We start from the raw sequence: 27929 nt of genomic DNA, 5'->3' as shown, positions 1-27929 counted from the left end.
TGCACAGCCGTTAATCAATTTTAATTTTCTAGTATTTCCCTCATTACAACCATCTACTATCAATGTAATTCTAAATGTCCAAAATCTATCCTTATGTCTCCAATGCATTCAAATTTTCAAAACTGAAACATCAAGATGTCTGCTAACCCTGAACATACACATACACACACTCTCTCTCTTTTAAAAATTCTCAAGTACTAAAGGTAGAATTCAAAAATATGGAAAGACTCCATGATCTACAAATTAGTTCCTTACAATATAGAACTTGATTATAACACCTAAAATGTTGTATCTTTGGATAAGGTACCAGGAGTATCCAAATTGCAGCCCAGGATGGCTATGAAACACAAAATCGTAAATTTACTTAAAACGTTACTTAGTATTATACTAAGTTTTACTGCTTAAATATGTACATTTTTTTATATTAGTGATCACAAATTTGGGACCTGCTTGATGATTTTAAAAGATTAGCGAAAGTGCTGCTGCATAATTAGGGTTATTATGCGAGGACTACTTTTGCTTATCTGTGGTGGCGAATATCATGAAAATTATGCAGGGACCTTTTTTTTGCTCGTCAATTTTCGTTAGTGTTTGTGTATTTATGTGTGGCCCAAGACAAACTCTTCTTCCAGTGTGGCGCAGAGATGCCAAAGGGTTGGGCACTCCTGTTCTAAACAGTACTTCTATTAAAATTAAACATAAGTTAAAGTTGAGTATCTAGGAGGAAACTATGTAGCTGCTGATTTAAGCTTGACAAGGATTTAGTACAATAATATTTTCTTAAAAGTCTTACCTGTATTATTAGTACTAGATTGACTGTCCTGGGAATTATCATTACTTTCTGGAGGAGGATGCAAGGAGGATGATGGAGCTGTTTTAGTTCTTTTTTTGCTTGTCTTTTTTTCCACTTGACAGTCATCATCATCATCTTCACTTTCACTGAGATCATCAAAGCCAAAATACTTAATTTTGTAATTAGAACTCCCAGAACCTCCTTCATCACCTCCTGTTTCATCATGATCTTCAAAACCAAAAAATTCAAGTTTAACATCCTTTTTAGATTTAGTATTACTAGGTCGAAATCTAGTAGTGGTCTTAGAAGTTGCAATATCTGCCTTTTTTCTTAGACGGCCAGCTTCTCCCAAATCAGCAGGAGTTGATGCAGTAAATTCATCCATGCTGCGTTCCATAGTATCCTGTATGGTAACATTACAAACTGACAAGCAAGATGGATGTAAAACAGTGTAATCTCTAGTCCGTCCAACTGTCCCTCTAAAACTGGTCCCACAACTTACACTGCCTTTCTTTACCTGATTCAGGCCATCTTTACTTGATTCACTGTTTGCTTTGGCTAAAGCCTGACTGGTGCCATCTAATAGCTTATCAAAATTTGATGTTCCTTGTGAGGATTTTGCTTTATTGACCCTACAGTACGTCCTACAGTTGCTTGGCCTAAGAACGCTTTGCATGATGTCTTCTTCCTCAATGGCTTCATTCAGATTTTCCAATCGATTTTTTAAATCCTCATCCTTCATCTCCAAAAGAGGATCACTATCCAAACTTAAGATACAATCTTCTGATCTGACATCTTCAAAATCATTATCCCATTCATACAAACCAGTTCTTACAGATCCCTTAATCAGAGATATTTCTGATGGAGAGTCTGACCTTTTTCCAAGTTGGGAGTTCCAAGTATCATTTGTTTCCTTGATTTCATCAGCTTTGTATCCAGAGGCCACTATAGTTTCTGCATTGTGTTTCTTAGTAATGTCTTCAGCATTTTTGTAAATATGGTGACTATTCTTTTCATATTCATCACTAAAATTCTCCACTTTATCTATAAAATAAAAATTAAGTCAAAGGATTAAAGACAAGAGACATCAAAGTAAGTTAACAAATAACAAGGATATTTGACTAATAGGACAGAATCAATTAATTTTGAAGTAATTGCAATAATTTTAAATTGTAAAATTAATGTTTACACATTTGACATTTCCCCTTCCACATTTTTTTGTATATATACACATATAGCTTTCATGCCTTCTAGTGACCTCTCCCTAGGAACCCGGGTCCCTTAAAATTACTGTCCTAATTCAAGAGATTTCAATAGTGCTAAGGAACTGGATCAATTCAAAATGACATATAAATGACTCAGCCAAACCTCAGAGGTACAATAGGTCTGTCAAATAAAAATGCTTAAATTAAAATGTATTTAGTAGAATAAAAATAGTATCAATACTATAAATAAAAACATCCTAATATATTTGTACTTCTCTGGGGTAAGAGTACACATCAGGCAAATCAGCTCTGTCTAAAGAGACCTTCACAAGATCAGGTCTCTTTAGCTATTTCTGCTTTCCATTCTTTCTTCATATTAATTAAAAGTCACATGACTTCAAATAATTTTTTAAAATATTTTCAAAGATGTTGGCTTTTTAAAAGATTTTGGCTTTTTCAAAGATTTTCTTTCTTTTCAGGGAGAGGAGGAGGGACAAAGAGAGAGAAACATTGATGTGAGAGAGAAACATTGATCAGTTGCCTCTCACACCAGGGATCAAGCCTGCAACCCAGGCATGTGCCCTGCCCAGGAACTGAACCAGTGAACTTATGCTTTGCAAGATGATGACCTACCCCACTGAGCCACACTGGTCAGGGCCAATAATTTTTTTTAAATAGTGGCTCTGATATGCCTAAGTTAAATGGCTACAGTGGTTATTTATGCATATCAGTCAGGAGTAAATTTTAAACTGCTTATTCATTTTGGACTTGAGGAATCATTTTTGTTGTCTGTACTTTTTATCAGAGACATTTTTGTTAACCTTTCTAAATGAGAGATGGAAACACAATTCAAACTGATGTTATGTTAATTTTCCCAGCACTCACTGGTAGAAAAACACTGGCAAATGTTTACACCAAAAAATAAGTGTACCTATACTTGTCAATGCTACCCAATGGGTTTAAGTATTATTTAACTTGTTACGATTTGTACTTACTCAATATTTATTTAGGAGACATCTAATTTATATTATAGGTATATATTTTATTCTTAGATATTTCCCAGCTCAAGGCTAGGTACTATAATATCATAACCTTAGAAGTTCCAATCACTAAGCATAAAATATTAAAACCAAAATTTAAAAGCTATGACATCTGATAACTATTTTTTTATCCTCACCTGAAGACATTTTCTTCATTGAAATTTTAGAGAGGGAGGGAGGAAGGGAAACATAGATGTGAGAAAAAAATATCAATTGACTGCCTTCTCCTATCTACTCCAACCAGGGACCAAATGAAGAACCTAGGCAGAGGCTCTGACCAGAGGTCGAACCCGTGACCACACACCCACCAGCTGAGCCACCCTGTCAGGGTGAGATCTGATACTCTAAAAGGAGGAACAGTAAGGCCAAGTCTAAATTCACATCTGAAGAAATAATAATACTGCTTTTATAACAAATGGAAAGAGCACTATTAGCTGAATCCAGAAACTATTATTTCCATGGTTAAACTAGTTCTTTAGAGCTCGGGTAAGACTCCTAACTTTGGGAGTTTTCCTGAACACTTTAATTTCCTCACCTGTTCAAAAAGGAAGCCACTAACCCAGACTACTTCATATTGTTACTGAAGGAACTATTTAGGAATAAATGTTTATGGGAATGATTAGTATTTAGCTACACAAAGGTTTGTAAGATATCAACTGAATGTCATACTACATATTTATAACTGTATAGCACATCCCATTGTCTTAATGTCACAAAATTTATTTAGGCTGTTTCTAATTATTTTATGTAATAAACACCTTCTGACTTAAAATTAAAAGTTTAAGTGAACAATAAACTTTATTATCCAAATTTTAAAAATTACTACTCCAAGCTTCACTTATTACATCCATTTACCCTAAAATCAGAAAGTCCATATTATGTCTTAATAGTAACTATTCTCATAAATAAGCTGTCTTTATATAAGAGTTGTGAGCCTATCTTATAAATTTGTTTTAAGTGCAAAGAGTAATAAAGAGCCTGATAGAAACAAGTTACATCTAAAAGATATACAATTAAGTTGTATTAGTAAGTATAATCTATTCATGTATTTAATTATATATGCAAACAATCCTACAGTTGAATTATTACAGTATATCACATTTTTAAACTTCTGAAATACATTACACAGATAAAATCCAATTTAATCAACAAAAAGTTCTGCCTAAGGAAAGCTGTCCAAGTTCTCCACAAGAGTATCCTAATATATAAAACAAATGCTTTTGTCTTGACTGTGTGGTTCAGAGGATTAAAGCACCATCCAGTAAAACAAAAGGTCACCAGTTCAATTTTCCATCAAGGCACATGGCTGGGTTGAAGGTTCAGTCTCCAGTCAAACTTGGGTACAAGAGGCAACCGACTGATGTTTCTCTCCCTCTCTTGCCGAAAAACTAAATCAGTAAGCATGTCCTCTGGTGAGTATTAAAAAAATAACCTAACTCCCTTATGTCCTGTGTCTATCAGTTTCATGCAAGGAATCCATAACCACATTATAAAGCCTACTGCTTTTCCTCAAGCTAGAGGGTAAACAATGGATGTGTAGAAAGTTTGGTACACGACTTAACTGAGCACCATCTGTAATTCAATTAGATACTTAATGCCTTTTGACTTCATTTCATTTTAGCATCACTAGATAGTTACTCAATCTTTAATGTATTGGGTAACACACAAGGGAGGGAATTTATCTTAATGAAGACTACACAGAATTTGGGAGTTTTAAACAGCATGGGGTTGAACCACACAGCTAAGCCAACAACTACATGTGTAAAAGTTTGCCAAGTCATATTACTTCTCTAATCCTCATTCTGATTATCTAAAAAAAAAAAAAAAAACAAAAGTGAGCAACCTCACATAAAAGACTAAATGCCCATTATTCTCTTAAGGATTTTTAGGTTTAAAGGGAAACAAATGACTCCCTTAATAATAAATATAAGCATATCAGTACTTTTCAATAATGAGTGTATATACACATTTTTTTAAAAGATTTTATTTATTTATTTTGAGAGGGAAGGGAGGGAGATAGAGAGAGAGAGAGAAACATCAATGTGCGGTTGCTGGGGGTTATGGCCTGCAACCCAGGAATGTACCCTGGCTGGGAATTGAACCTGGACACTTTGGTTCCCAGCCCATGCTCAATCCACTGAGCTACGCCAGCCAGGGCTTGTATATACACTTTTATATAGAAGAAATTAAACAGGTGGGATGATGTAAGGCAGGGAAGTCAAACTCATTTTCACTGGGGACCACATTAGCCTCACGGTTGCCTTCAAAGGGTCAAATGTAATTTCAACATCTTAACAGTTACATTCATACAGTCCTGAAATTATTTTAGCCCTTTGAAGGCAACTACGAGGCTGATGTGGCCCCTAGTGAAAATGAGTTTGGCACCCCTGATGCAAGGCTTCAGTGAGTGAAGTGAACTCGCTGAAGTATTTAAAAAGTAGGAAGGAGAGTTCGATCAAAGATCTATGAATGCCTTTTACAGGTTATGCAAATCTTATGAAACTGTATGAAAAAAAGTTTATGCACACATTTTTCAAGGAGAGCATCTACTGTTTTACCAAGTTTTCAAACACTCTATATTTTTTATTTGTTTAAAGGACAAGAGAAAGAGCAAACCAAACGCAGGAGATCAGTATATGCTGACTGTAATATCAATTCTCTACAAAGACAGATTATTCAATAAAGGTACTTAAATATGTGGGAAAAAAGAAAAGCTGAATTTTCCCTCAAACATGAAAATATATTTTAGATGAATCTAAGACTTAAACACAAAAAGTGAAACTAGATTTTATAAAATAATTTTTTAGAAGATTTTACTTATTTATTTTTAGAAAGATGGAAAGGGAGGGAGAAAGAGAGAGAGAAACATCTCATCAGTTACCTCTCACATGCCACCTACTGGGGACCTGGCCCACAACCCAGGTATGTGTCCTGACAAGGAATCCACTAGAAATCTAACCTTTCAGCAGTTCACAGGCCAGTGCTCAATACACTGAGCATACAAGCCAGGGCACAAAAGATAATTTTTAAAAATGCATTACCCTGGAATGACAAAGTTCTTTCTCTGATACAAAACTCACAATCTACTCATAATCCACATTAATTCACATAAAATCTAAAATTTCAGCCCTGCAAAAAAAAGTTGTCAAAAAAATGTAGAAAATTATAATTCATTTTATTTTTAGAAGGTCAATTTCCTTAATTTAAAGAGTTCTTCCTACAAATCCAGATGAATGAGAAACCTAAATATGAAGGAGAAAAGGTAAAAGTTTTAAAACACAGGAGTATATCTCTATGATGTCAGGCACAGAAAGATTTCTTAAAACAAGACACCAAAAGCATTAACCATAAAGGAAAAGATATTTCATCAAAACCAATTTGTACATTTAAAAAAAAACACACACACTGAAAAAAACAAACAAAAACCCACTTATGAAAAAAACCCCACTACTTATGAGAACTACCAGACAAACCATAGTGAAAATGGGAGGTATACAGACTACAAAAGGAATGCCAACAACTCAATAGTAAAAGATATGAAGGGACCTGACCAATCATTTGATAAGAAAGGATATCCAATAAACATATAAAATATATATATATTAAAAGGTACTTATATTCATTAGTTATTAGAAAGATGCAATTTAAAACTATGAGACATTACCACACACACAACCAGTGTTGTTTAACACATAAGACCCAGAAACTCCACTTAAAAAGTACTTACCTAAGAGAAACTCATGCATATGTGCACCAAAAGACCTATTAAACTGAACCATATAAAACTCTCATTTTTAAAATAATCAAATATTAGCAATTCCACATCATTCAATATAACAAGTATGTTCACAGCAACATCACTGCAAAACAATGAAACCTAAATATTCATTAACAGTATAACCTAGAGTAATCTTTTCATACAAAGAAATACTGCATAGCAATAAAAAATAGAACTACATTTCTGTAGGAGCATATGTTAGTACAACCACTACAAAGAGGAATTTGGTAATATTTTTTAAATTAAAAATGTACACGTCAAAGAAATAAACTTACCTTCAAGCAAGCAGTTTTATTTGTTAAGTATTTACAAAAACTATCCATGAGTATGAAATATAACAAGAAAACTCACAACATTGTTCTCTAGTTTTCGTTTTCATAAACATAAATACCTATCAATAAAAAACTAAATTATCACCCAGTACATATCTAAATACTATGTAACTATAAAAAGAATGAGGCAGATCTATATCATGTATAAAATATTATGTATAAATATAGCTGCCGTTAGGGATGGGGATGAATGAGGAGACATCTGTACCTCTTAAATAGTGTACTGTCCATATATAGCCTGTTCAAAAGCTTAAAACATAAAAAGTGACCAAGGTACATAGTAAGTACTTTACATTAGTACTATAGATATCTTTTTTGAAACCTTACCTGTAAAATAATTACATTTATGTATGTAATACAATGCCTAGGCTTAATTCAAAATAATCCATTTTTAAAAGAAAATAGCTGGGGATAAAAATATAACAAAAGCAAAAGTTTGCTGCTTCCATTCCCCATCAGGGCACATACCTAGGTTTGAGTTTGATCCCTGGTTTTGCATAGGACAGGCAACTGATCGACATCTCTTCCTCTTTCTCCCTCCCTTTCCCTCTCTAAAAATAGAAACAAATTTTCAAAAGAAAAAAAACCCCACTATCTATGTACATTTACTAGAGATGGATGCACATGCACACACACATTAACAACATATACAAGGTCTGTCCAGAAAAAGTCCAGCCATTGTTAATATAATAAGAACAGTTTGCGTTATATCAATGTAACCTAGCAGCCAAGGAGAGTGGACTGGAATGCGAATGTGTGAACAATGACGACTTCACCGTACTAGTCTTTCATGACTTGGAATACTTCTTTCCAGCCCCTTCTTGCCTGAAAGGTCTCTTTTGAGAAATCAGCTGACAGTCTGATGGGAACTCCTTTGTAGGTAACTGTCCCCTTATCTCTTGCTGCTTCTAGGATTCTCTCCTTCATTTTTTACCTTGGCTAATGTCATTATGATGTGCTTTGGTGTGTTCCTCCTTGGGTCCAACTTCTTTGGGACTCTCTGAGCTTCCTGGATTTCCTGGCAGTCTATTTCCTTTGCCAGAATGGGGGAAGTTCTCCTTTATTATTTGTTCAAATACGTGTTCAATCTGTTGCTCTACCTCTTCCCCTTCTGGTACCCCCTATAATTCGGATGTTGGAATGTTTAAAGATGTCCTGGAGGTTCCTAAGCCTTTCTTCTTTTTTTGTTTGAATTCTTGTTCCTCCATTCTTTCCTGTTAGGTTGTTTCTTTCTTCCTTCTGGTCCACTCTATTGTTTTGAGTCCCAGTTTCCTTCCTATCACTATTGGTTCCCTGTGCATTTTCCTTCACTTCTTTTATGGTAACCTGCATTTGTTCATCTAATTTGCGACCAAAATCAATCAATTCTGTGAGCTTTCTGATCACCAGTGTTTTGAACTGTGCATCTGATAGGTTAGCTATCTCTCAGTCACTCAAAAGGATGAGTTCTGGGGCACTGATTTGTTCTTCTGTTTGAGCCATCTCTCTCTCTTTTTTTTTTTTTGGTCTGGTTGCTCCTGTTACGGTAAGGGGCAGAGCCTTAGGTGTTCACCAGGCCTGGGCACCCCAGTCGCTGGGTTGTGATGCTGTATGTGGGGGCAGGGTCGAGAGGGAACAAAGGCAGTAGCTTCGTTCTCAGTGGGACCTCAGTCCCTTCCCTGGGATCCTGGGTTGCGTGCTCTGCCCTGCTCCACAATTGCTACCTCACTGGGTCTGCCAGCTGCTGCTTGCATACTTAGGGTGCACCCGCTGCGATCTTGCGTGCCCCAGATGCCTTACGCACTCCTGGTTGCCTTATGCACCCAACTCTCCCTGTTCTCTGCGCTGTGCCCTGCACCCCTGCTGCTTGTCTCCGCCCCTCCTACCAGTCCGGATGAACGGGTCTATTTCAACTTCTTGGCTGTCCGACTTCCATTCAGATAAATTTTCTGTCAGTTCTCGGTGTTATTCTGCCTCTAAATTGTTGTTGTTCCAGTCTTGGTTGTGTGTGGAGGTACGGTGCTTCCACCTATGCCTCCATTTTGGCCAGAAGTCCAAGCAAGAATATTTAAGATTAATTAGAACTGCCCAACAATGAAGGAGCTGCCTGGGAAAGAGAGTATATACCTCTTTCTCATAAAAGAAATGTTTAATGAAATGGAATTTGATTAGCCCTGGCTTGTAGCTCAGTGGACTGAGTGCCAGTCTGGGAACCAGTGGTTCGACTTCCAGCCAGGGTACATGCCTGGGTTGCAAGCCAGGTCCCCAGCTTGGGGCACGTGAGAGGTGATGGATTGACATATCTCTTGCACTTCCGTATTTTTCTCCTTCCCTTTCCTCTTCCCTTCCTCCTCTCTAAAAATAAATCTGTTTTTAAAAGGGGGACTTGATTAAAATTAGTAACATCTCTCTGCAAAAGATACTGTTAAGAGAAAGCCACAGACTCGGAAAAAATGTCTGCAATAAATATATCTGATAAAAAGTCCTGTATCCTGAATATGTAAAAGACTTTTAAAATTCAATAAGAAATTAACAATCCAATTAAAAATAAGCAAGCCCTGGCTGGTGTGGCTCAGTAGATTGAGCTCAGGCCTGTGAACCAAAGGGTCACTGGTTCAATTCCCAGTCAGGGCATATACCTGGGTTGTGAGCCAGGTTCCCCACCCAGTGCAGGGCACCAGGGCATACAAGAGGCAACCACATATTGATGTGTCTTTCCCTCGATTCTCCCTCCCTTGCCCTCTCTCTAAAAATAAGTAAATAAAATCTTTTTTAAAAAAGGAAAATAAAAATAAGAAGAAAACCTGAACAATCATCACCAAACAAACTGTACTGATATCAAATAGGCACTCATTAGTTACTAGGAAAATATAAAACTCTAATTTCCTTAAAATATATGAAGAATTTTTACACATCAATAAATCCAACATCCCAGTAGAAAAAAACTATAGAGATACAGAAGCAATAGAAAAAAAAATAGAAATGAATAACTTATGAAAAGATACTCTTTCATTTATAATTAAAAATCAAAGTGCACATTATATGTCAATTATACCTCAATAAAGCTAGGGAAAAAAATCAGGGTAAAACAAAGTTGAACTACATTTATATTCACAAAACCATCAGCATGTTCCTTGTACTGTTCTAAAAACTTTGTCAATTCATTTGATCTCATAGCAGCCATCAGAGGAAGGTACTATTATAAGTCCATATATTTTTATCCACAGTTCCAGTATCCAAAAAGTTCTGAAAACTAAATGTTTTCTCATGAATAATGAATTCTGAAGCAAAACTTGACCTTAACCTAAGTGAGTCTATTACTAGTATTTATCCTATTAGGATGGTATTTTTATGAGGAAACACTGTCTTTGATTGACACCTTAGACCCTGATGGATTAATGTAAAATGTATACATTTTCTATATTCCAAAATAATTCTAAATTCCAAGACAAATCTGGCTCCAGCGGTTTCAGATAAGAAAATATGAGCTTGTATCCCATTCTTGAGATGACAAACAGTACACTTAAGTTATTGGTTCATGGTCACACAGTTATTAAATGGTGTTTGTTTGAAAAATAAAGCAACTTAAAAATTTAGCTTTCACAGAAACAGTGAAAGCAACTCAAAAGTGTGACATCAACAAAGACTCAGTTAAGGAATTCCTAGCATGTATAGAAGCTGACACACCATGCAGCAGTATCTTAAGTAAAACATGAATTGAGTCCAGAAAAAAAATGTTTATATATTGATAGAGAATTATCCCCAAAATACAATAAGTGAAAGAGAAAGATGCCAAAGAGCATGTGGATTTAACTATACATAACACTCATAATTGCTTGGATGAGCACAGCATTATATCAGAAAGGCTGAAACAGTAATAAATGCCCTAGGGATGACTAGCGATGACTGGGAAGCTTCCAAATAAAAATTTTAAATTAAAAAAACAAGATGTACATATCCTAAAATTTAAAAATTAAGCTCCCAAAATAAACACTTTACTACTTTTCAAATGGCAAAGTCCAGTCTAATAGGAGGAGGAGGGGAAAAAAAAATGTATGCCCTTGCAATTCCACTTCTAGAAGCATCTCCTATACTGAAACATAATGCTTCAAAATGTAAACAGAAAGATGATCAATGTAGCATTTATTTGTAATAGGAAAGAACTTAAAATAGCCAAAATTCCTTAAGAGACTAGTTTAAACTAAGGTACAAGGTACACCCATACAACGGAAAACCATGAAGCTGCTAAAAAACAAGAACAAGGTAGATATAAAAATATAGTTAAGTTCACATCTTAAAAAATCTTTCCTTAAGTGTTTTTAAAGGCACTATATATATAAAAAACATATTACACACAGAATCATGCTGCCATTTGTGTGATTTAAGGATAAAAAGATTTGATGCTATGTACATTAAACACTGAAAAGTTATGTAAGAAAGTATTTGCGTCTATGGAAAGGAAATTTTTTTTTTCACTGTAAATAAGGATATGTGGCTGTTTATTAGAGACACCTAAAAAGCCACAGGAAAAATAGCCACATCTTCCACACTGGATCAATTTTACTCAAAGACTGGAAAGGTAAAAAGTACCTTTAAAAATGTTAAACATTTCAACTGGTATTTTAAAACATTTTTATATTTTATAAAGCATACCTATGAAACACAGCTTTTACATGTTAATTTTAAAAAGAAACATAAAACTTGGGAAGTGCTACTCAACTTGGTCTTCTACAGTCAACTCTGCCTCTCATCCCACATCCACACAGCCTGTTGAGAGCCAGCCATATTGCCAACTGCCATAGTCCACCCGTGCCTGTGGCCTCCTGCTCAAGCTACCCAACCTGCTCACCAATAAAACAGGAAGCACAACACATACCCCAGCAACTCCTCAACCAGTGGGCCTCCTTTGTAGGTGGTAATTAACTCTTTAATTAGATCCTCAGACCCCTCAAGTTACACTAACACCTTCCAAAAAGGTCTGTCCAGAAGGTATCCAGCCATGTAATATGAAAAAGAGACATTTATTGAAGATACAAAACACAAGAAACACTGTACATGGGACAATGACGCCTCAGTCCCTTTGAGAGTAGGCACCTTGAGACTTCACACAGTTTCCCCAATAGCTATTGGCTGCCCCTTCGTATTTTCCTGAATCTCATTGAAGGCCTGAAATCTCTTCCCTTTCAAGGCGATTTTAGTTTTGGGAAAAGCCAGAAGTCGCAGGGCACCAAATCTGGGCTGTAGGGGGCCTGAGTCACTCAGGTGATTTGATGTTGTGCCAAAAACTCTGCAGAAGATGTGATGCATGAGCAGGTGCATTGTTGTGATGAAGCTGCCAGTCACCAGTTGCCCATAGCTGCGTCCTTCTGAATCATCCCAACGGTTTCCACAGAGGAATGTTCAAGTTTAACGCAAAATTTGACACAGATTCGTTGCTCTACTCGCTCAGTCATTTTGAATGCAACGGCTCTCACTCAATGGTGTCTACCACCGCCACTGACTAGTACGGTGAAGTCGTCATTGTTCACACATTCGCATTCCAGTCCACTCTCCTTGGCTGCTAGGTTACATTGATATAACGCAAACTGTTCTTATTATATTAACAATGGCTGGACTTTTTCTGGACAGACCTCATATGCAAACAATTAAGTTTTAAGGAAATTCACTTCTAAATCCTCAACTTCACATGTACTCTGGTCCACAAACCACCCACTGGAAATTAATCATTCTCCCACATTATGAAAAATAGCCTATCACTCACCTATCTTTAATATTACTATGGTACATTGCTCTAACTACTGGCTCCTATTTTTAATAACTAAGTAACTTTAACATCTAGGTAACAAATCCTCTCCATGTCAGTTACTTCCCAATTATTGCTCTCCAAATAAAAACTGCTACTAACAAAACTCTGTCAGTTATTTTTACCAATATGGTCTCTCAATATTTACATAAAAAAAATGGATGCCCAAGCTTTTCTTATTCTAGAAATGATATTCATCATCTAAGATATACATGACCTACTGGAAAAAGCCCCACCATTTCATTAAGAGGTACATTTCCAATAGATTTCCCTTTAAAATGTGTAGCATTCATATTTGATCAATAATACACTAGTAATTGTGACCAAAAAATCAAGAATTTTTAATACCTAGAGCATTATAATCACAGAAATTCTTAGAAGTTTAAATATAAGTATACATAGTTTGTTCAAAGATTTATGAGGAAATGACCATTAAAAGACTAAACATATATTTGTTAGTATAAAATTCTGAAAAGGAAATAGGAACTACAATTTCAAAAAGGAAAAGGAGCAGTATAAATCTGGCTGTTGAAGAACTTTTTTTTAATGCATGAAAATGAACAGTAAATAGTTAAGGCATTTGCAATCAAAGAGATTATGATAGAAGACAGGACAGCAATTATTTGGTGGGTAAAGGAGTGGGTCACATGGAAGACCTTCTGGAGTGCTTGGCAAAATTCTGTTTCTTGACCTGGGTGGGGGATATAAGGTTATTGCTCTTATAAATAATTCATTAAGCTAAATATATATTTCTATCTATCATGCTGTGTATTTTTCTGCATCTATTTTGTAAAGGTTAAAAGAAATCACTGATACCTAAAGTACATGTTAGTTTTATTTTAAAATGTCAGTATTTACAGGAAATTATAACCTTTGCAAGCATTTAAGATCATGACCAGAAATCCCGTATCTTAGTTCTTCCCCAAGAGAAATGAGGACATGTCTACACAAAACCTCAATGTGAATGTTTTATAGCAGCTTCATTCATTAATTGCCAAAAACTGAAAACAATCCAAATGTCCTTCAACTACTTAATGGATCATGGGACAAATGCACATGCAATACTACCCAGTAATAAAAAGGAATGAACTAATGATTCGACGGCATGGAATACTCTTTAAAAGAATTATGCAAAGTGAGAAAAAGCCAGATTGTTGAAGCTACATGCTAAATGAGCCCATGTATATGACATTTTGGAACAGACAAAACTACAGGGACAAAAAACAGATCAGTGAACGCCAGGGGTTGGAGAGAGGAGAAGAGACTGACCACAGAGGAACTTCTGAGGTGATGGAAATAGTCTACTATTCTATCTCTTGACAGTGAATACATAATTGTATACATTTCCATAGAACTTTAGTTTGGTGTTTAGGTTCTTATTTTAGATAATACACCAGGTATCTTCCACTTGGCCTTCCAGGTTTACTCTCCACCATAATTTCAGCCCTAGGAGGTGACTTGTATCAAACAGTTTCTTTACCCTCAGGCTACCATGGTTCAACCCATGAGGAGTCCCAGCAGAACAAAGGAAGGAAAGAGTTTAGGTTCAGGTACTGTGTTTTTCAGACTACAAGACACACCACCCCATTTGAGCAGAATAATGGTTGTTAATGCTGCTGTTGAGTTCTGTTTACATTTTACACTGGTGAAATATTATGGTATTTATGTTATTAAATATTTTACCACATTTTTTGCTTCAAAATTTTTTCCTATTTTTCTCCTCTAAAACCTAGGTGTGTCTTACGATCTGAAAATATGGTATTTTACTCCTTCCTCCAGTGTTTTCCTTACAAGGCCCTTCTACAGAAGGTAGCTTCCTCTATATGGCTCAGATAATACTGTCCCTGTGAAAATAGGGGATACCAGCTTCACTGCAGCTAACCAAGGCCAGGATATCATCCCTTTTGCTTTCTGTAACATTCCTCCCACATCTCTATAAATAACCCCTTTATAAATTAACTTTTCTAATATGAGAGTAATTGGAGCATGACACGTTTCCAGTTGGAACCTTGAGTAATACATCAAAATGCAAAATTTAAAAATATTTTGGGAAAGGTGGTAAATGTATGAAGTGGGGACAGTTTTCAAAAAATTGTTCAGATGATTTATAAATAAAGGTTTGAAAACTGCTCTAGAAAAATCTGGTTCTAGAGCCATCATGCCTCTCATCCATTTCTCTGGGTCATGATCCAAAATGTAAACACATCTTGTCATCTACCTTCCTTCATACTCTAATACTCAAAATGCATCTGTATGTCTTTCCAATCTTGTAATCCAACAGCCCACCACCACCACCACCACCACCCACCCACTCCTTAAGTCCAGAGTATCTAGCCCTGAGTCATCACCATACTCACATGTACTTGGAGCTCATTCACTCTACTCCCACTTCCTTATCATAGCTGAAACCTAGCTAAAAATGTTTTGAGGTCAATGGTATGGTGGCTCCCCAGAGCTTCTTTTTTTTTTTTTCAATTTTCATTTTAATTGTTGTTGCAGCACAATTTTCTATCTTTTACTCCCATCCCAAACCACCAGAGCTTCTTTACTGAACTGTTACTCCGCCACCTTCTTATAAAAGCCTGTTCTTTTGAGGCTTGTGCCACCTAGCTAGTTACCCTCTAATCTTTCCCACACCTGTTATCTTAACCACCTCTTAGTTTTCATTTATTTAAAGGGTTTTACACAAGATTTATAATCTACCTCTCCATGCTAGTTTTGTTATCCTGAATTCCACCAAATCCCAACCTCCAACCTCCCAGTTCTTTAACTTCCTAGCAACAGTCTTCCACATTCCATCTCAGCCACCAGTTCTCACAATGCCATCAGGAACTTATGTCCTAAAAGATTTCACTTCTTAAGTATTAAAATTAAAGAACCATCTTTAAAATCACAACCTACCAACTACCCACTTTGTTTGTTCCAGTAATCCCATTCTTGACTTTTATTTAATAAGACTCTCAGTATATTCACCCTCTCTCTCCTTTCTCTTACCAACCAGGCCTGTGCAGTTACCAAACATTTTAAATCCCAAAAGTCTATCACTTCCATCACTCTCTGAGAAATTTTCTTTCTTCTATTGCTGTTCATTCCACATCTTGTCAGATAAAATGCCAATTCAGAATAATTCTAAATATCCTATCAATACTCTATATTTTGTGCAGGTTCTGGCTAATAGGTCCTACTGGGGGGAGGAGACACATTCACTCATACAATGAGCAGATTAGTGACGAGTTTTTAGTGACAAACTTCAACTTAGTCCCCAATAATGCCCAGAAATCCTCTCTTTAGACGGCTTCTTCTTCCACTTTCTGCAACATGGTTGAACCCTTTGCGTCTCCCTTTGAGCCCCCATACTATCCCTGCCCTACCTTCTCCTTTGCAGAGTTAACTTCTATCACTATATAAGAGAAAACAAAACAATGCTTCTATCCATAAACAATCTTATCTTCCATCCTTCCACTGAGCTCACATATACACTCTCATAGCATGCTACACTTTTCCATAATTTCCAGCACATTTCTCATTTTTTATTCAATCTCTGTATTGCACATTAGAATATGAATAAGCAGTATCTTCTCCAGAAGGGAAGCTTCACTTGCTCTCCTGCCACTCACCTCCTGCTGTGTGGCCAGGACTGGTACCAGTCTGAGGCCCAGGGGTTGGGGACTCCTGATATAAAGGACACCAAATAAGGATTAGATAGTTAGAAAGGACTCCACCAGACCTTCTGATGAACAAATTCATCTTCCTCTACCCTCAGGGCCCTGGAAAAGTTGAGAACTGCTTCCTGAAGAGTCAGTGGCTACATCAGAAAAATTAATGATGTAACTCCCACTCTAAATTCTAATATGGAATACATAAGGAAAATTTTTGAAAAGCATCAAGTGCTATAAAAAATGTGTTGTCACCTGCACTTTTATTGTTGCTTAAGCTGTAAGAATGATCTTTTTACTAAGAAAATCTTTCACAAAAAATTGAAGCTCTACTTAAAAAAAAAAAAAAAGAATTTAATTAAAATTATAGTGCTGTCCTGGCCAAGTGGCTCATTTAGTTGGAACATCATCCTGCACACTGAAAGGTTACAGATTCAAACCCTAGTCAGGGCACATTCCTAGGTTTTGGGTCCGATCCACAGTGCGGAGGCCTATATCTATCTACTGCACGTGCTCGCTCTCTCTCTCTCAAAATGAATAAACATATCCTTGGGCGAGAATTAAAGATAAATTATAGTGCCTCCTTCAGAATTTCCATATTGTTGAATTTTCATTTGCATACAGCACAAAAAAATTAAAAAGTAGGATATACTTATTACTTGTAAAAAGAAGGCCAGTTTTATTCACTAAGTATTGTAAGTAGTTTGGCCATCATTTCTATTATTTTTAAAAATTACTTAAATAGCCCTGGGCTGGTGTGGTTCAGTGGACTGAGTGCCAGCCTGCAACCGGAAGGTTGCCAGTTTGATTCCCAGTCAGGGCACCTGCCTGGGTTTTGGGCCAGGTCCCTAGTTGGGGCAACCAATTCTCTCCCTCCTCCCTCCCTTCCCCTCTCTCTAAAAAAATTAAATCTTTTTTAAAAAAATTGCTTAGAGAGAATCCATAATTTGCTCTTTATCAAAATAATTTCCAACATCAAGACAAAGCTGATCATTTAGTAAGTCTATTACTTTAAATGATAAAATTATATTTATTCACATCAAAATACAGCAGCACTATATAAAAAAATACTTTCGATGTTTCTCAGATCTTCCACCTAATAGTTCCAAGTTATTCAGCCTCTATGAACTGTGCCTTACCTGCCAAAAATGGGAGTAAAGCCTGCCTTACATAGTTGTGATTCAGAATCAATTGATATATAAAGGACTTGGCACAAGTAGGAACTTGATAAACAATAGGAATCTTCCCCACTTCTCTTTCCTTTTTATCTTTTTTATTACAGTTTACACTCAATATTATTTTGTATTAGCTTCAGGGGTAGAGTACAGTGGTCATACAATCATACCCTTCACAAAGTACTCCCCCAATATTTACAGTACCCACCTGGCACCATATAGTCAATATATTTCCTACTCTGTACATTACTTCCCCATATCTATTTTATAACTACCAATCTGTAACTTCTTAATCCCTTCACCTTTCACCCAAAACCCTCAACTCCCACCCCTGACAATCATTAGCCTGTTCTCTGTATCTAAAAATGTTTCAATTGTTTGCTCATTTACTTTGTTCTTTAGATTCCACAAACAAGTGAAATCATATAGTATTTGTCTTTCTCTGACTGATTTACTTCAATTTAGCATAATACCCTCTAAGTCCATCCATGCTGTAGCAAATGTAAGATTTCATTCTCTTTTATGGCGGAGTCCTACACACTTCTCTTAAAAGAAGCTGATTTTAGTTATGACTTAAGTGTATTTTATACAATAAATACATTCAATACATAAATTAAGGCAAGGAACTCTTGCTGATACACATTTTCAAAATTATTTAATAATCCTCATTAATCACCTAGACTTTATCCATCCAATGAGCAGATGACAATCTCATCTGAGGTCATAAGTCCCTGGCCTACTTTAAGCTTTCAGAAATAGAACAATCATTTCACTTTTAAAAAATCATTCTCAATTCTAAATCAAAGTTCTTAACTTCCTGACAGTAGCATCCCTCTTGCACACATTCAGTACAGCTTAAGCAAATGGAAAAAAATTTACTGGCTACAAAATGTCATGCTAATTAAAAGCCTATGCAGTAGTTATCTCAATATTTAGCAGGATGTGTAAACTGAATCCCAGCTGGCTGGCAAGTAAAGTGTTCCAAATAGACATAAATCTTTGCGCACTTTTCTAGACTCCAGATTAAAAATCTAGAGCCGAAAGCACAGATGGAAAGTGGAAGTAACCTTATACAAAATACAAGAGAAGCTCCCTTAATGCACACAGCTCTGGATTCTACACTAAAGAATATTCTAAGATCTCTTAAAAGGGCAAACATTTAGGTCCTGTTAACAGTTGTTTTTAAGTGGCACACCTGTTTGAGTACTCATGGCTTTAATAGCAACTGCAACTGAAGTATTTATAAATAGGAAACCCTAAATCTGCAGGAGGTAGAGGATGGGAGATAGAAATAGCATATACAATAGATGAAATAAAATATACCATATGCTGACAACCACTGAAGCTGGTTAAATTTTTAGCTTAGTTTTGTTTTAAATCAAAAGTTAGGACATTTTACTAACTCACTTATTCCTTGTGGTTCTCAGTTTGTAATCCTACTTCTTATTCCCTTACCCATCAAGCAAAAGCATCTATTTGGAAAATGGCAACCATTATGTTTTATCATGAGCTCATCATTCTGAGTTTCCTCTTCAAACAAATCATAGTTTTTGAAACTGTTATCCAGTATAAAATATTTAAAACAAACAATTTCAACAGTACCTAAAAATTAACCACAAACTTCCCTACAGAGGAGATCACTTTAAAACTTAATTCCAGGAGAAATGATATATAGTAAGTTTGAGCTTGGATAAGCCCTTCTCACTGATGTGATATACAATAGCACACCCCTCCACCCTTACATGCAATTTCATTTTCAATGTTTTCAATTGCTCACAGTCAACCAGGATCCAAAATTATTAAATAGAGCAAGACATAACTAAAGAAATCATAAGTTTTATACTGCCTTTCTGAGTAGCATGATAAAATCTCTCACCATCCCGCTCCAACTTGCTGGGCCGTGAATCATCCCTTTGTCCAGCATATCCACATATATATAGCTTTATATAGCTACCTATCCGTTACTTAGTAGCCTTTTCCACTGATCAGATGACTGTCATGGTATCGTAATGCTTTTGTTTCACGTAAACTTTACTTCATAATGACCTTGAAGCCATTCGTGTAACTTTTATTACAGAACATTATTACAATTGTTCTAGTTTATTATTGTTGATCTCTCACTATGCCTCATTTATATATTAAGCTTTATAAGAAGTAGGTATGTATAGGAAAATACATAGTATATGTAGGGTTTAATAGTATCTATGATTTCCAGAATCCACTGGAGGTATTGGAATGTATCCCCTGCAGATAAGGGGGGACTACTCTATACAGTGAAAAATGGTCTGAATGAGCAGGAACATTCAACTGGGAAGAAACTATGGAAAGTGTACACTCTGAATAAGATTGATCTTAAATTTCTCAAAGGTTCTTGAATAAAATGCCTGAACATGACCTGCTAAGGATTTCAGAGACTTCTATGACATAAGTAGGTATACGAGTACTTTTACCTTAAGCCCAAATTTTATCATTCTCAGAAGGATCTCCAATTCAAAAAAAGGTTAGGAGCCCTGAGTGGTGTGGCTGAGTTGGTTGGTTATCATCCTGCAAAGCGAAAGGTTGCCAGTTCGATTCCTGGCTAAGGGCACATGACTGGATTGCAGACTGGCCCTCAGATGGGGCACGTAAGAAAGGCAACCAATTGATGTTTCTCTCCCTCTCTTCCTCCTTTCTCTAAAAATAAATAAATATTTTTTAAAAAGGTTAAGAACCACTTTACATTTATAGATTCCTTTTATCAAAAACTTAGGTTTGGGTTTCTAAAACCCTATAAAATTAGAAGGCTTTCTGGATGAGAATAAAGGCAATGACAATCTGACAGACATAATTCAAGAGTTTAGATACAGGGAAGCCAAATTTTACAGGGCAGAGGCAAAGAAAAAAAAAAGGTCATAACATATCAAAGTATTCCCAGAACTGTAACCAACTTGTAAACCTATGAACTGAATTTTGTAAAAACAATTTAGAATGAGACTACTATAAGATTTAAAAGCACTCCCTCAAAGCTCCCTTCTTATCCTACAAGGGGCTGCCAGGGTGCTGCGGCTCTGAGTGGCCAAAGGAGAGGAGATAAAAATGAAATATTCCCAGAGCTACACCCTTCCAACTATAGGTGCCTTGAGAAGGAGGAAAGAGTAAGGACAAGATGTTCTTTAACATTTATTTATCTGTATTTTGGTATACATTTTCTACTCACAAGCCCATTATAATGGAGTTTGGATTCTCAGTCAAGCCACAGTATCAGCAACAAAACTAAGTATCATTTAGCTGCATCAGCCTAGGAAGCTAGTATCTCCTTTCCACACAAAACTGTTTCCAATTCCCACCAAACTTCAAATAGCAGTTTAGACATATACAATACATATACACGAAAAAACGTAATTTATTTGTAAAATATTGTCCCTGTCTGCTGTTGCTCAGCGGATTGAGCAATGGCCTGCAAACCAAAAGGTCACTGGTTCAATTCCCAGGCAGGACACATGCCTGGATTGCAGGCTGGGTTCCAGGTTGGGAGCATGCAGTAGGAAACTGGTGGATGTTTCTCTGGCTCATGGATGTATTCTCTCCCTCTTTCTACCTCCCCTCCCCTCTCCCTGAAAATAAATAAATAAGCAAATAAATAATTTTTTTAAAAAGTGTATTTAGCCCTGGCTGCTGTGTGGTTCAGTGAACTGACTGCCAGTCTGTGAATCAAAGGCTCGCTGATTCAATTCCCAGTCAGGGCACATGCCTGGATTGCTGACCAGGTCTCCAGTAAGGGGCACTCGAGAAGCAACCACACATAGATGTTTCTCTCCCTCTCTTCCTCCCTCCCTCTCACTCTTTAAAAAATATAATTAAAAATATTTAAAAAACCATATGTATTTATTGGTACATGCTTCAGTCACTCCCAAACTACTCTCCATCTGATGCAATACACCCATCAAGACATTTTTTCCACTGTTCAAAACAGCTTTTGAAGTTGTCAATTTTGATGCCTTTTAGTGCTTCTGCTGTTTTTTGTTCCACCTACTCCACATGGGCAAAATGTTTCCCTTTGAGGACTTTTTTCATCAGGGGAAACAAAAGTCAGTAGGGGCAAGATTGGGTGAATAGGGAGGGTGGGGCACAGTGCTCATGCCATTTTTGGTCAAAAACTGCTGAACACTCAGTGTGGTGTGGGCAGGTGCACTTGTAAATCACCCATCATGAAATGGACAAACTCACTGAAAGTCTTCAAAAAATTCACTGAAGCCCAACACAGCCTTTCATAACACCAGTTTGTACCAGCTAGGATGAGGACACTCACCTAGCAAGGGAAGCCCGTACAAGTGGCTCTCTCTCCAGAAGACAATTCTGCTTTTTGGGGGTCCCCCCCTCATACATAGATGTAACATCAGCAAAGCAATATATGCAGTTGCTGCCTTTGAATATTTAACTTTCCTGCTCTCCCTCTATATAAACATCCATCCTCTTGATACCCTTTGCCTGCCAATGATGCCAACCTATTGTCCTCCAAAAGATGGCCCTTAGGGAAGACTATGTCTGCCTTCCTTGACCAATTTTATCATTTCTCCAGCCTCATCTTCCTCTAGCCTATTTGCCCACACTGTGAGTCAACTGTCAGAGGACAACAAGATATGACAGCTAAGAATATAGCCTTTCAAGAGCCTTAGCACAGTGGAAGACACACAGTAGCTGCTCAACATGTTGAAAGATCAATAATTCACTCCCATCCCAACTCTCCTACTAGCTGACTTTGGATAGTCACTTTAGCTCTTTGAGCCTGATTATAAAATGAGAAGAGCTAACTTAAAAGTTCATTTTGGATCACCCTGACCAGTGTGGCTCAGTTGGTTGGGTATATGCAAGAGGCAATTGATCGATGTTCCTCTCCTTCTCTTTCTCCTTCCCTTGTCCTCTCTCTAAAAATACATACATACATACATACATACATAAATACCTTTATACAAGAAAGTTCATTTTTGCTCGATTATACTATATTTTTTAGGACCTGATTTTGGGAAACAGTTTTTCCACTCTGCTGTTTTATGTAACATTAACCTAGGTTATAAATAATGCTTCAGGAAAAACATGACCAATGCATAACGAGAGTCAAATCAGAATTAACCAGGAGGATGAAGGAAATGACGATAACAGCTGGCTCGTCCTCTCACTCAAGGGTGAGAAAAAGTGAAAAAAGGTCCAGCATTTTTACTAGAAACGGTGCAAGGCAGTCTTTTATCATACTGTTTGAAGCCCCCCAATATTAAAAGCCTCCAAAGAACAAATTCCTCTTAAGAACTGAGTACTAAAGTTTTGTCTATAACTTTTCAAAATATGAGATTTATATAACCAGAATATTACTAAACTTTGCCAAGAGGCTTGGCAAAGTTTAGTTAATATGGGTCAAAAACTAAGGTTTGTTTTCAACTGCAGTGGCATTGTTGTCCAATTGCTGATAAGGTGCATGTGTTTCTCCCCGCCACCTCCAATCTCAGAACTCCAATGTTTTTAATTCACTGAACTTTAATCACTTATTATAAGTCTCAAGTTCTTTACAAAAAGAGTAGGGGTACAACTGATAAAATATACTGTTTTAGGAATGAACACTAGCCGCCAGATTTATGAATTAATGTTTTAAAACTACATCTAATTTTGTGGATTAAAATCTATTAATACAAATTGCTATCTGTACAGAACAGACTACAAACTAATCTCAATTTGCAATGAAACTCAATTCTTCAGCGTTTGCACTCAACACCTCCTTAATCTTTCTAAACTAGTTTTGGAGGAAAGCCTAACACTCCTAAACCTAACCTTCATTGTAAATGCTCGTTTCATCTTCAATATCAGTAGCCATTCAAATCCTCCACAGTAATAAAAATGAGATATTGTGTAATCCTAACACAACAAAAAGATATTTCTTATTGCAACTGGAGTTAGGGATTTATAAAAGACTGTTCCCAAAATGAGTTATGGCCTAGAAATATTGTCCAGGTGTTTTGTAAAATTTCAACCCCTAATTGCTTTCTTTAAAGTTCTTAAATCTTCTACAAAATTATTTGTAGTCCCCATTAATCATAAATGCAGGAACAAAACCCAACAAGTATGGTATTTTAGAATGTAAATCCTTTAACTAAATAACTTACATAAAACTCTTTGGCTCACAATAAAGAAAATCAAAACTTACCTAAAGTCATTAATTTAGCACAACTACTTTTGCTTGCATAATCTTCTAAGATTCGGTTTGTGTTCTTTTCTTTCTCAAGCGAAGTATCCTCTAAATGTAAGCATTTATCTATTACAACATTGTCTTCATCCACTGCATGACTAGTTTTGCTATTAGCTTCAAGTACAGAAGTGACATCTTCCAGCTGAGCAGCTTCACTTGTTTCTAAATAAGAGGAACCCTTACCCTGGGCTAAATTCTTTGAAGAAACTGGTAGAGACTCATCGTCACTATCAAATCCAAAAGGATCGCCAGTATTTTCTTCTTCCACCTTAGGTTTCTTCGGAATTTCTTGGATATCTGGTTTGAAATTGGGCCTTTTCTGCCCTAATTTAGCCATAAATGTGGTCTCTCCCCATTTTGTACTAAGGGTGGTCCGTTTGTTGGAAAAGACTTCATCAAATTTTGAACTGCCATTTCCTCCTTTCCTACTGTATGTTTTCCCAAATCTAGATGTCATTTTGACACCTGTTTCATATTCTCTGCAGAAAAAAAAAAGAAAATATATAATCACCAAATACACAAGTTAACACTGAACACAAAAATAAGAACTAAGGAGTTCTCCTCGTGTGACTTCTCAATTTTCAAGATAAAAATCTTTTAAAATCATTAAATAAATATGGGGAGAGGCTGTAAAGAGGCTCATTTTTTACTCTATGTACTCCATGTCAATTCTTCTACAAGTATGTATTCATATGCTCCTTACAGAGTAAGACTAACCAACTTATAATACAACATATACAAAAACCAACTTATAGTGGAACATCAATTTTTTGGTTTCAAATGACTCCACTTACTATTATTAAGAACATCAGTTATACCTTAAAAAGGTAATCTTAATGGTAATTTTCCCTAATATAAAATCAAGCACAAAATATTCATATTTTCCAGGATCTCAGAAATATCAAATAATTTACTAAATTTAGTTCTTTGAAATTTCAGAACACTTATTAATATGGGGGGGGGGGATATTGGGGAAATTGTGAGCTCTTTTTACATATAACATGTAGCTTTTAACCCAACCTTAAATTCTAATTCTTGATCTAATGTAATCTGAAGTGTGACCTGAAAAATATTCTTTAGTTAGTCATCTTCCTAAGCACAAGAAACCATACTTATTTTGTCTTCTTGTCCCTACAGCATTGAACTCATTGCTGAAATTACATTTTCTGGAGCTGGTGAATTCCAACATTTTACAGTGGTCCATGGATTATTAAAGCAAGCAACAAAAACATAACTTTAATTTTTCTTCACTTTATAAAAGATACATTGATTTATCTGATTTGGCTACATTTTAATAACAATTTCTAGGACAAAACTTTTTAGGACATAAATCAAAATAATCAAAACCTTGAAAAGTTACAGTACTTCTTAAGCACTTCCAACTCTTACCCATTTCTTATTCTTTGACCTTAAGTTTAATTATCAATATTTAAATATAACTAGAAAAAAATGAACAATGGCCTAGGGGATTGAAAATATCTTCACCCTTAAAACAACTGAAATGATACTTGAGTAAGTGTTGATCTACCTTTAAATGTTATCTCTTCATTAACTTAATCACTATAAACTTAGTTTTATATATAGTAAATGGTTTCCTCCTCTCATATATGATAGGAAGCTAACTCTAATATGACAAAATAATAAGTTAGTCATCACACACGTCTACATTAAGACTCCATGAATAGTTTGTTCGAAAACCTTTTAACACATCACAAAACTTCTTGCTAAGGGAGATCTCTTCTCCTTTCTACTGTAGATTTACACTAAAAAAAATCTTATTGTCCTTCTTAAGTATATCCTAACCACAACTAAGTACATTTGGCAGCTACAAGAATTACAAAATAAAGTGGTTTTCATTTCTACAAGAATATAAAGCCCTGATCTACAGACCTACATTAACACACACCCCAACGAAGCTGGAATGTTTTGGATACACTTACACGGTAATGACCTAAAAATGTTGACTGAAATCCAAGCTAAAAATTTAAACTTGAGCTCCTTTAGAACCACACCAGAAAAATTCATTGCAAAAATGGTCCAAGAACCACAAAGCATTCAATAGTCTTACAATCTGCTGTAACTTGAAAGTCTGCAAGGGAATTATTTTAAAGAAAAATCATGCTTATATTTTTAAAAGGAATTTACATCTTTTACAAAGATATTCTGAAATATTGATGAAATAATGTTAACGATTCTCTCATGTTAATGGGTGCAGAATGTAAGGCGTGTAAACGAGAAAATTTTAGTGGAGTTACTGTTAAGTCTGAGAGATAAGTACATGGGAGTTCATTATATAATATCCCCTTTACAGTTTTTTGTCTTTTTTTATAAGTCACTAGTGTAAAATACGTATAAATTCAAAATAAGTGTGCAGATATACTTGACATTATATTTTAAGTTTTATTTCATATGTTTATTATTTTAAGTACCCAGGCTATCTTGCTCAGGCTTCAACTTCCAAAAGACTATCACCCTACCACGAAGGAAAGAACGATTCAAACTAGTCGTCTTCGGTCGCTGGGTATTTTCCTTCCTTAGCCCAAAGCCAGGTCGAATTTTCAGGGAAGTGCTCTGAGATAGAAAGTCCTTACACTTACCAAACCCCTTCCACATCTAGTGTCTTTCGGCTCCCCAAGGGTTTAGGGGATTCCCTTTAGGAATGGAAACCGGAAAAGGTAAAGCTAACCAAGAAAGCCTCACCTGCGGGCCGTCGGTACGCCAGAAGGTAGGCGCCCCCCCGCCTTCGGATGGAAGCTCACGCAACTTTTCTCCTCCCCGCCCCCACCGCCCAGGAAAGGGATGTCGCTTCCGTCGCCCCGGAAGCCTCCGCCACCGAATCCCCAGGGCAGTGTAAGGCCTCGGTAGCGGTCAGAGAAGAAGGAAAAGACAGCCAAGGATTCAAGGCTGAAACCAACACACTCGACAGCAGTTGGGGCGGGAAGTAAATGCAGCCGCAAGGAAAGAACTCAGAAAAGGGACAAATAATAGAGGAAAAGGAGAGTTCTTCAGGTTCCCCTACCCAACTTCCTCAGAAGCCGGGTGGGTGACATAGCGAGACTATCATCACCCTCAGCCAGAATCCTTCCTCCCTCGACCTCACAGGCTCGCTCCGGCCCTAGACAGCCGACCGAAACCTCACTTACCCTCGGCGCCAAGCGGGTGCTTTGGCCTCGGGCCGCCTCCGCCTCTCCCGCCCCCAACGGCCCACGGGCGGGCTCCGGAGTCCCGCACGGAAGAACAGGGCCCGCTGGTGCGCGAAGAGTGGCAAGGGGCTCCACCACCGTCAAAACCCGCGACTCCGCCCGCGGTAAATAGGAAACCCGATGGAGGGGTGGGGGGAGGAGCGGCGGCACCGCAACTTCCCTCCTAGCCTTGAGCGCCGCCAACCGAGTCTGGGCCTAGGCCTCCCTGGCCACCGGGTTCTGCTACGTGCTCCCGCTGGGCCGCCGCCGCCTCCTGCGCCGCCGCTTCCGCCGGTGAATGGTCAGCGCTGGAGTTTGAACAGGGCCCTGAACCATCTCAACGCCATTTGCGCTCCCGGCCCCCACCTCCTTCCTCCCAACAGCCGCTCGCTCCGTCACTCCGCTTCCCACAGGCTCCGCGCGGCCGCCTGACCCCGCAGCCAATCGCGCGGCCGCTTACTCAAACCGCCGCGCAGGCGCCGCGCCCCGCACGCTCCGGTGCCCGCCGTAGGCCCGGCCGCGGGGCCCGACGGGAATTGTAGTCCCTGTCCTCGAAGTCGCGGGTGTTGAGTTCCCCGCGCGGGAGCGGGTAACTGGCCGAACGCCTCTGGCGGCCTCGGCTTGACCGGGCTCGGTAGCCATCTCCAGATCCCGGCTCCGCCGGCAGATGCACGTGTCGCGGGGGAGGGTCGGGGGCACAGTGCAGGCAGCTGTATCAATCGTTTCCCCTCCAGGGACCCGCCGGTGTCTGGGGACGGTGGGTTGTGCAGCT

The 27929-nt window shown here is 37.4% G+C and overlaps 1 protein-coding gene across 2 annotated transcripts in view; it reads right to left on the bottom strand.

Moving 5' to 3' along the window:
• The window catches only part of WAPL (WAPL cohesin release factor), a 92550-nt gene extending 64928 nt beyond the window's left edge, over nt 1-27622 (bottom strand). The window contains exons 1-3 of one of the 2 annotated variants that reach the window (XM_045841981.1): nt 27119-27622; nt 23934-24454; nt 794-1837 (exon numbers count right to left, since the gene is read on the bottom strand). In XM_045841981.1, the coding sequence (XP_045697937.1) occupies nt 794-1837; nt 23934-24432 (1543 nt within the window). In that variant the 5' untranslated portion in view covers nt 24433-24454; nt 27119-27622. The remainder of the gene's footprint in view (nt 1-793; nt 1838-23933; nt 24455-27118) is intronic. The other variant, XM_045841980.1, reaches the window with a different exon arrangement.
• Nucleotides 27623-27929: the final 307 nt, after the last annotated feature.

This window comes from Phyllostomus hastatus, unplaced genomic scaffold (assembly GCF_019186645.2).
Source record: "Phyllostomus hastatus isolate PE091 unplaced genomic scaffold, TTU_PhHast_1.1 phas_contig_38, whole genome shotgun sequence".
Taxonomy (NCBI): Eukaryota; Metazoa; Chordata; class Mammalia; order Chiroptera; family Phyllostomidae; genus Phyllostomus; species Phyllostomus hastatus.
This window is presented reverse-complemented; position numbering and strand designations above follow the sequence as displayed.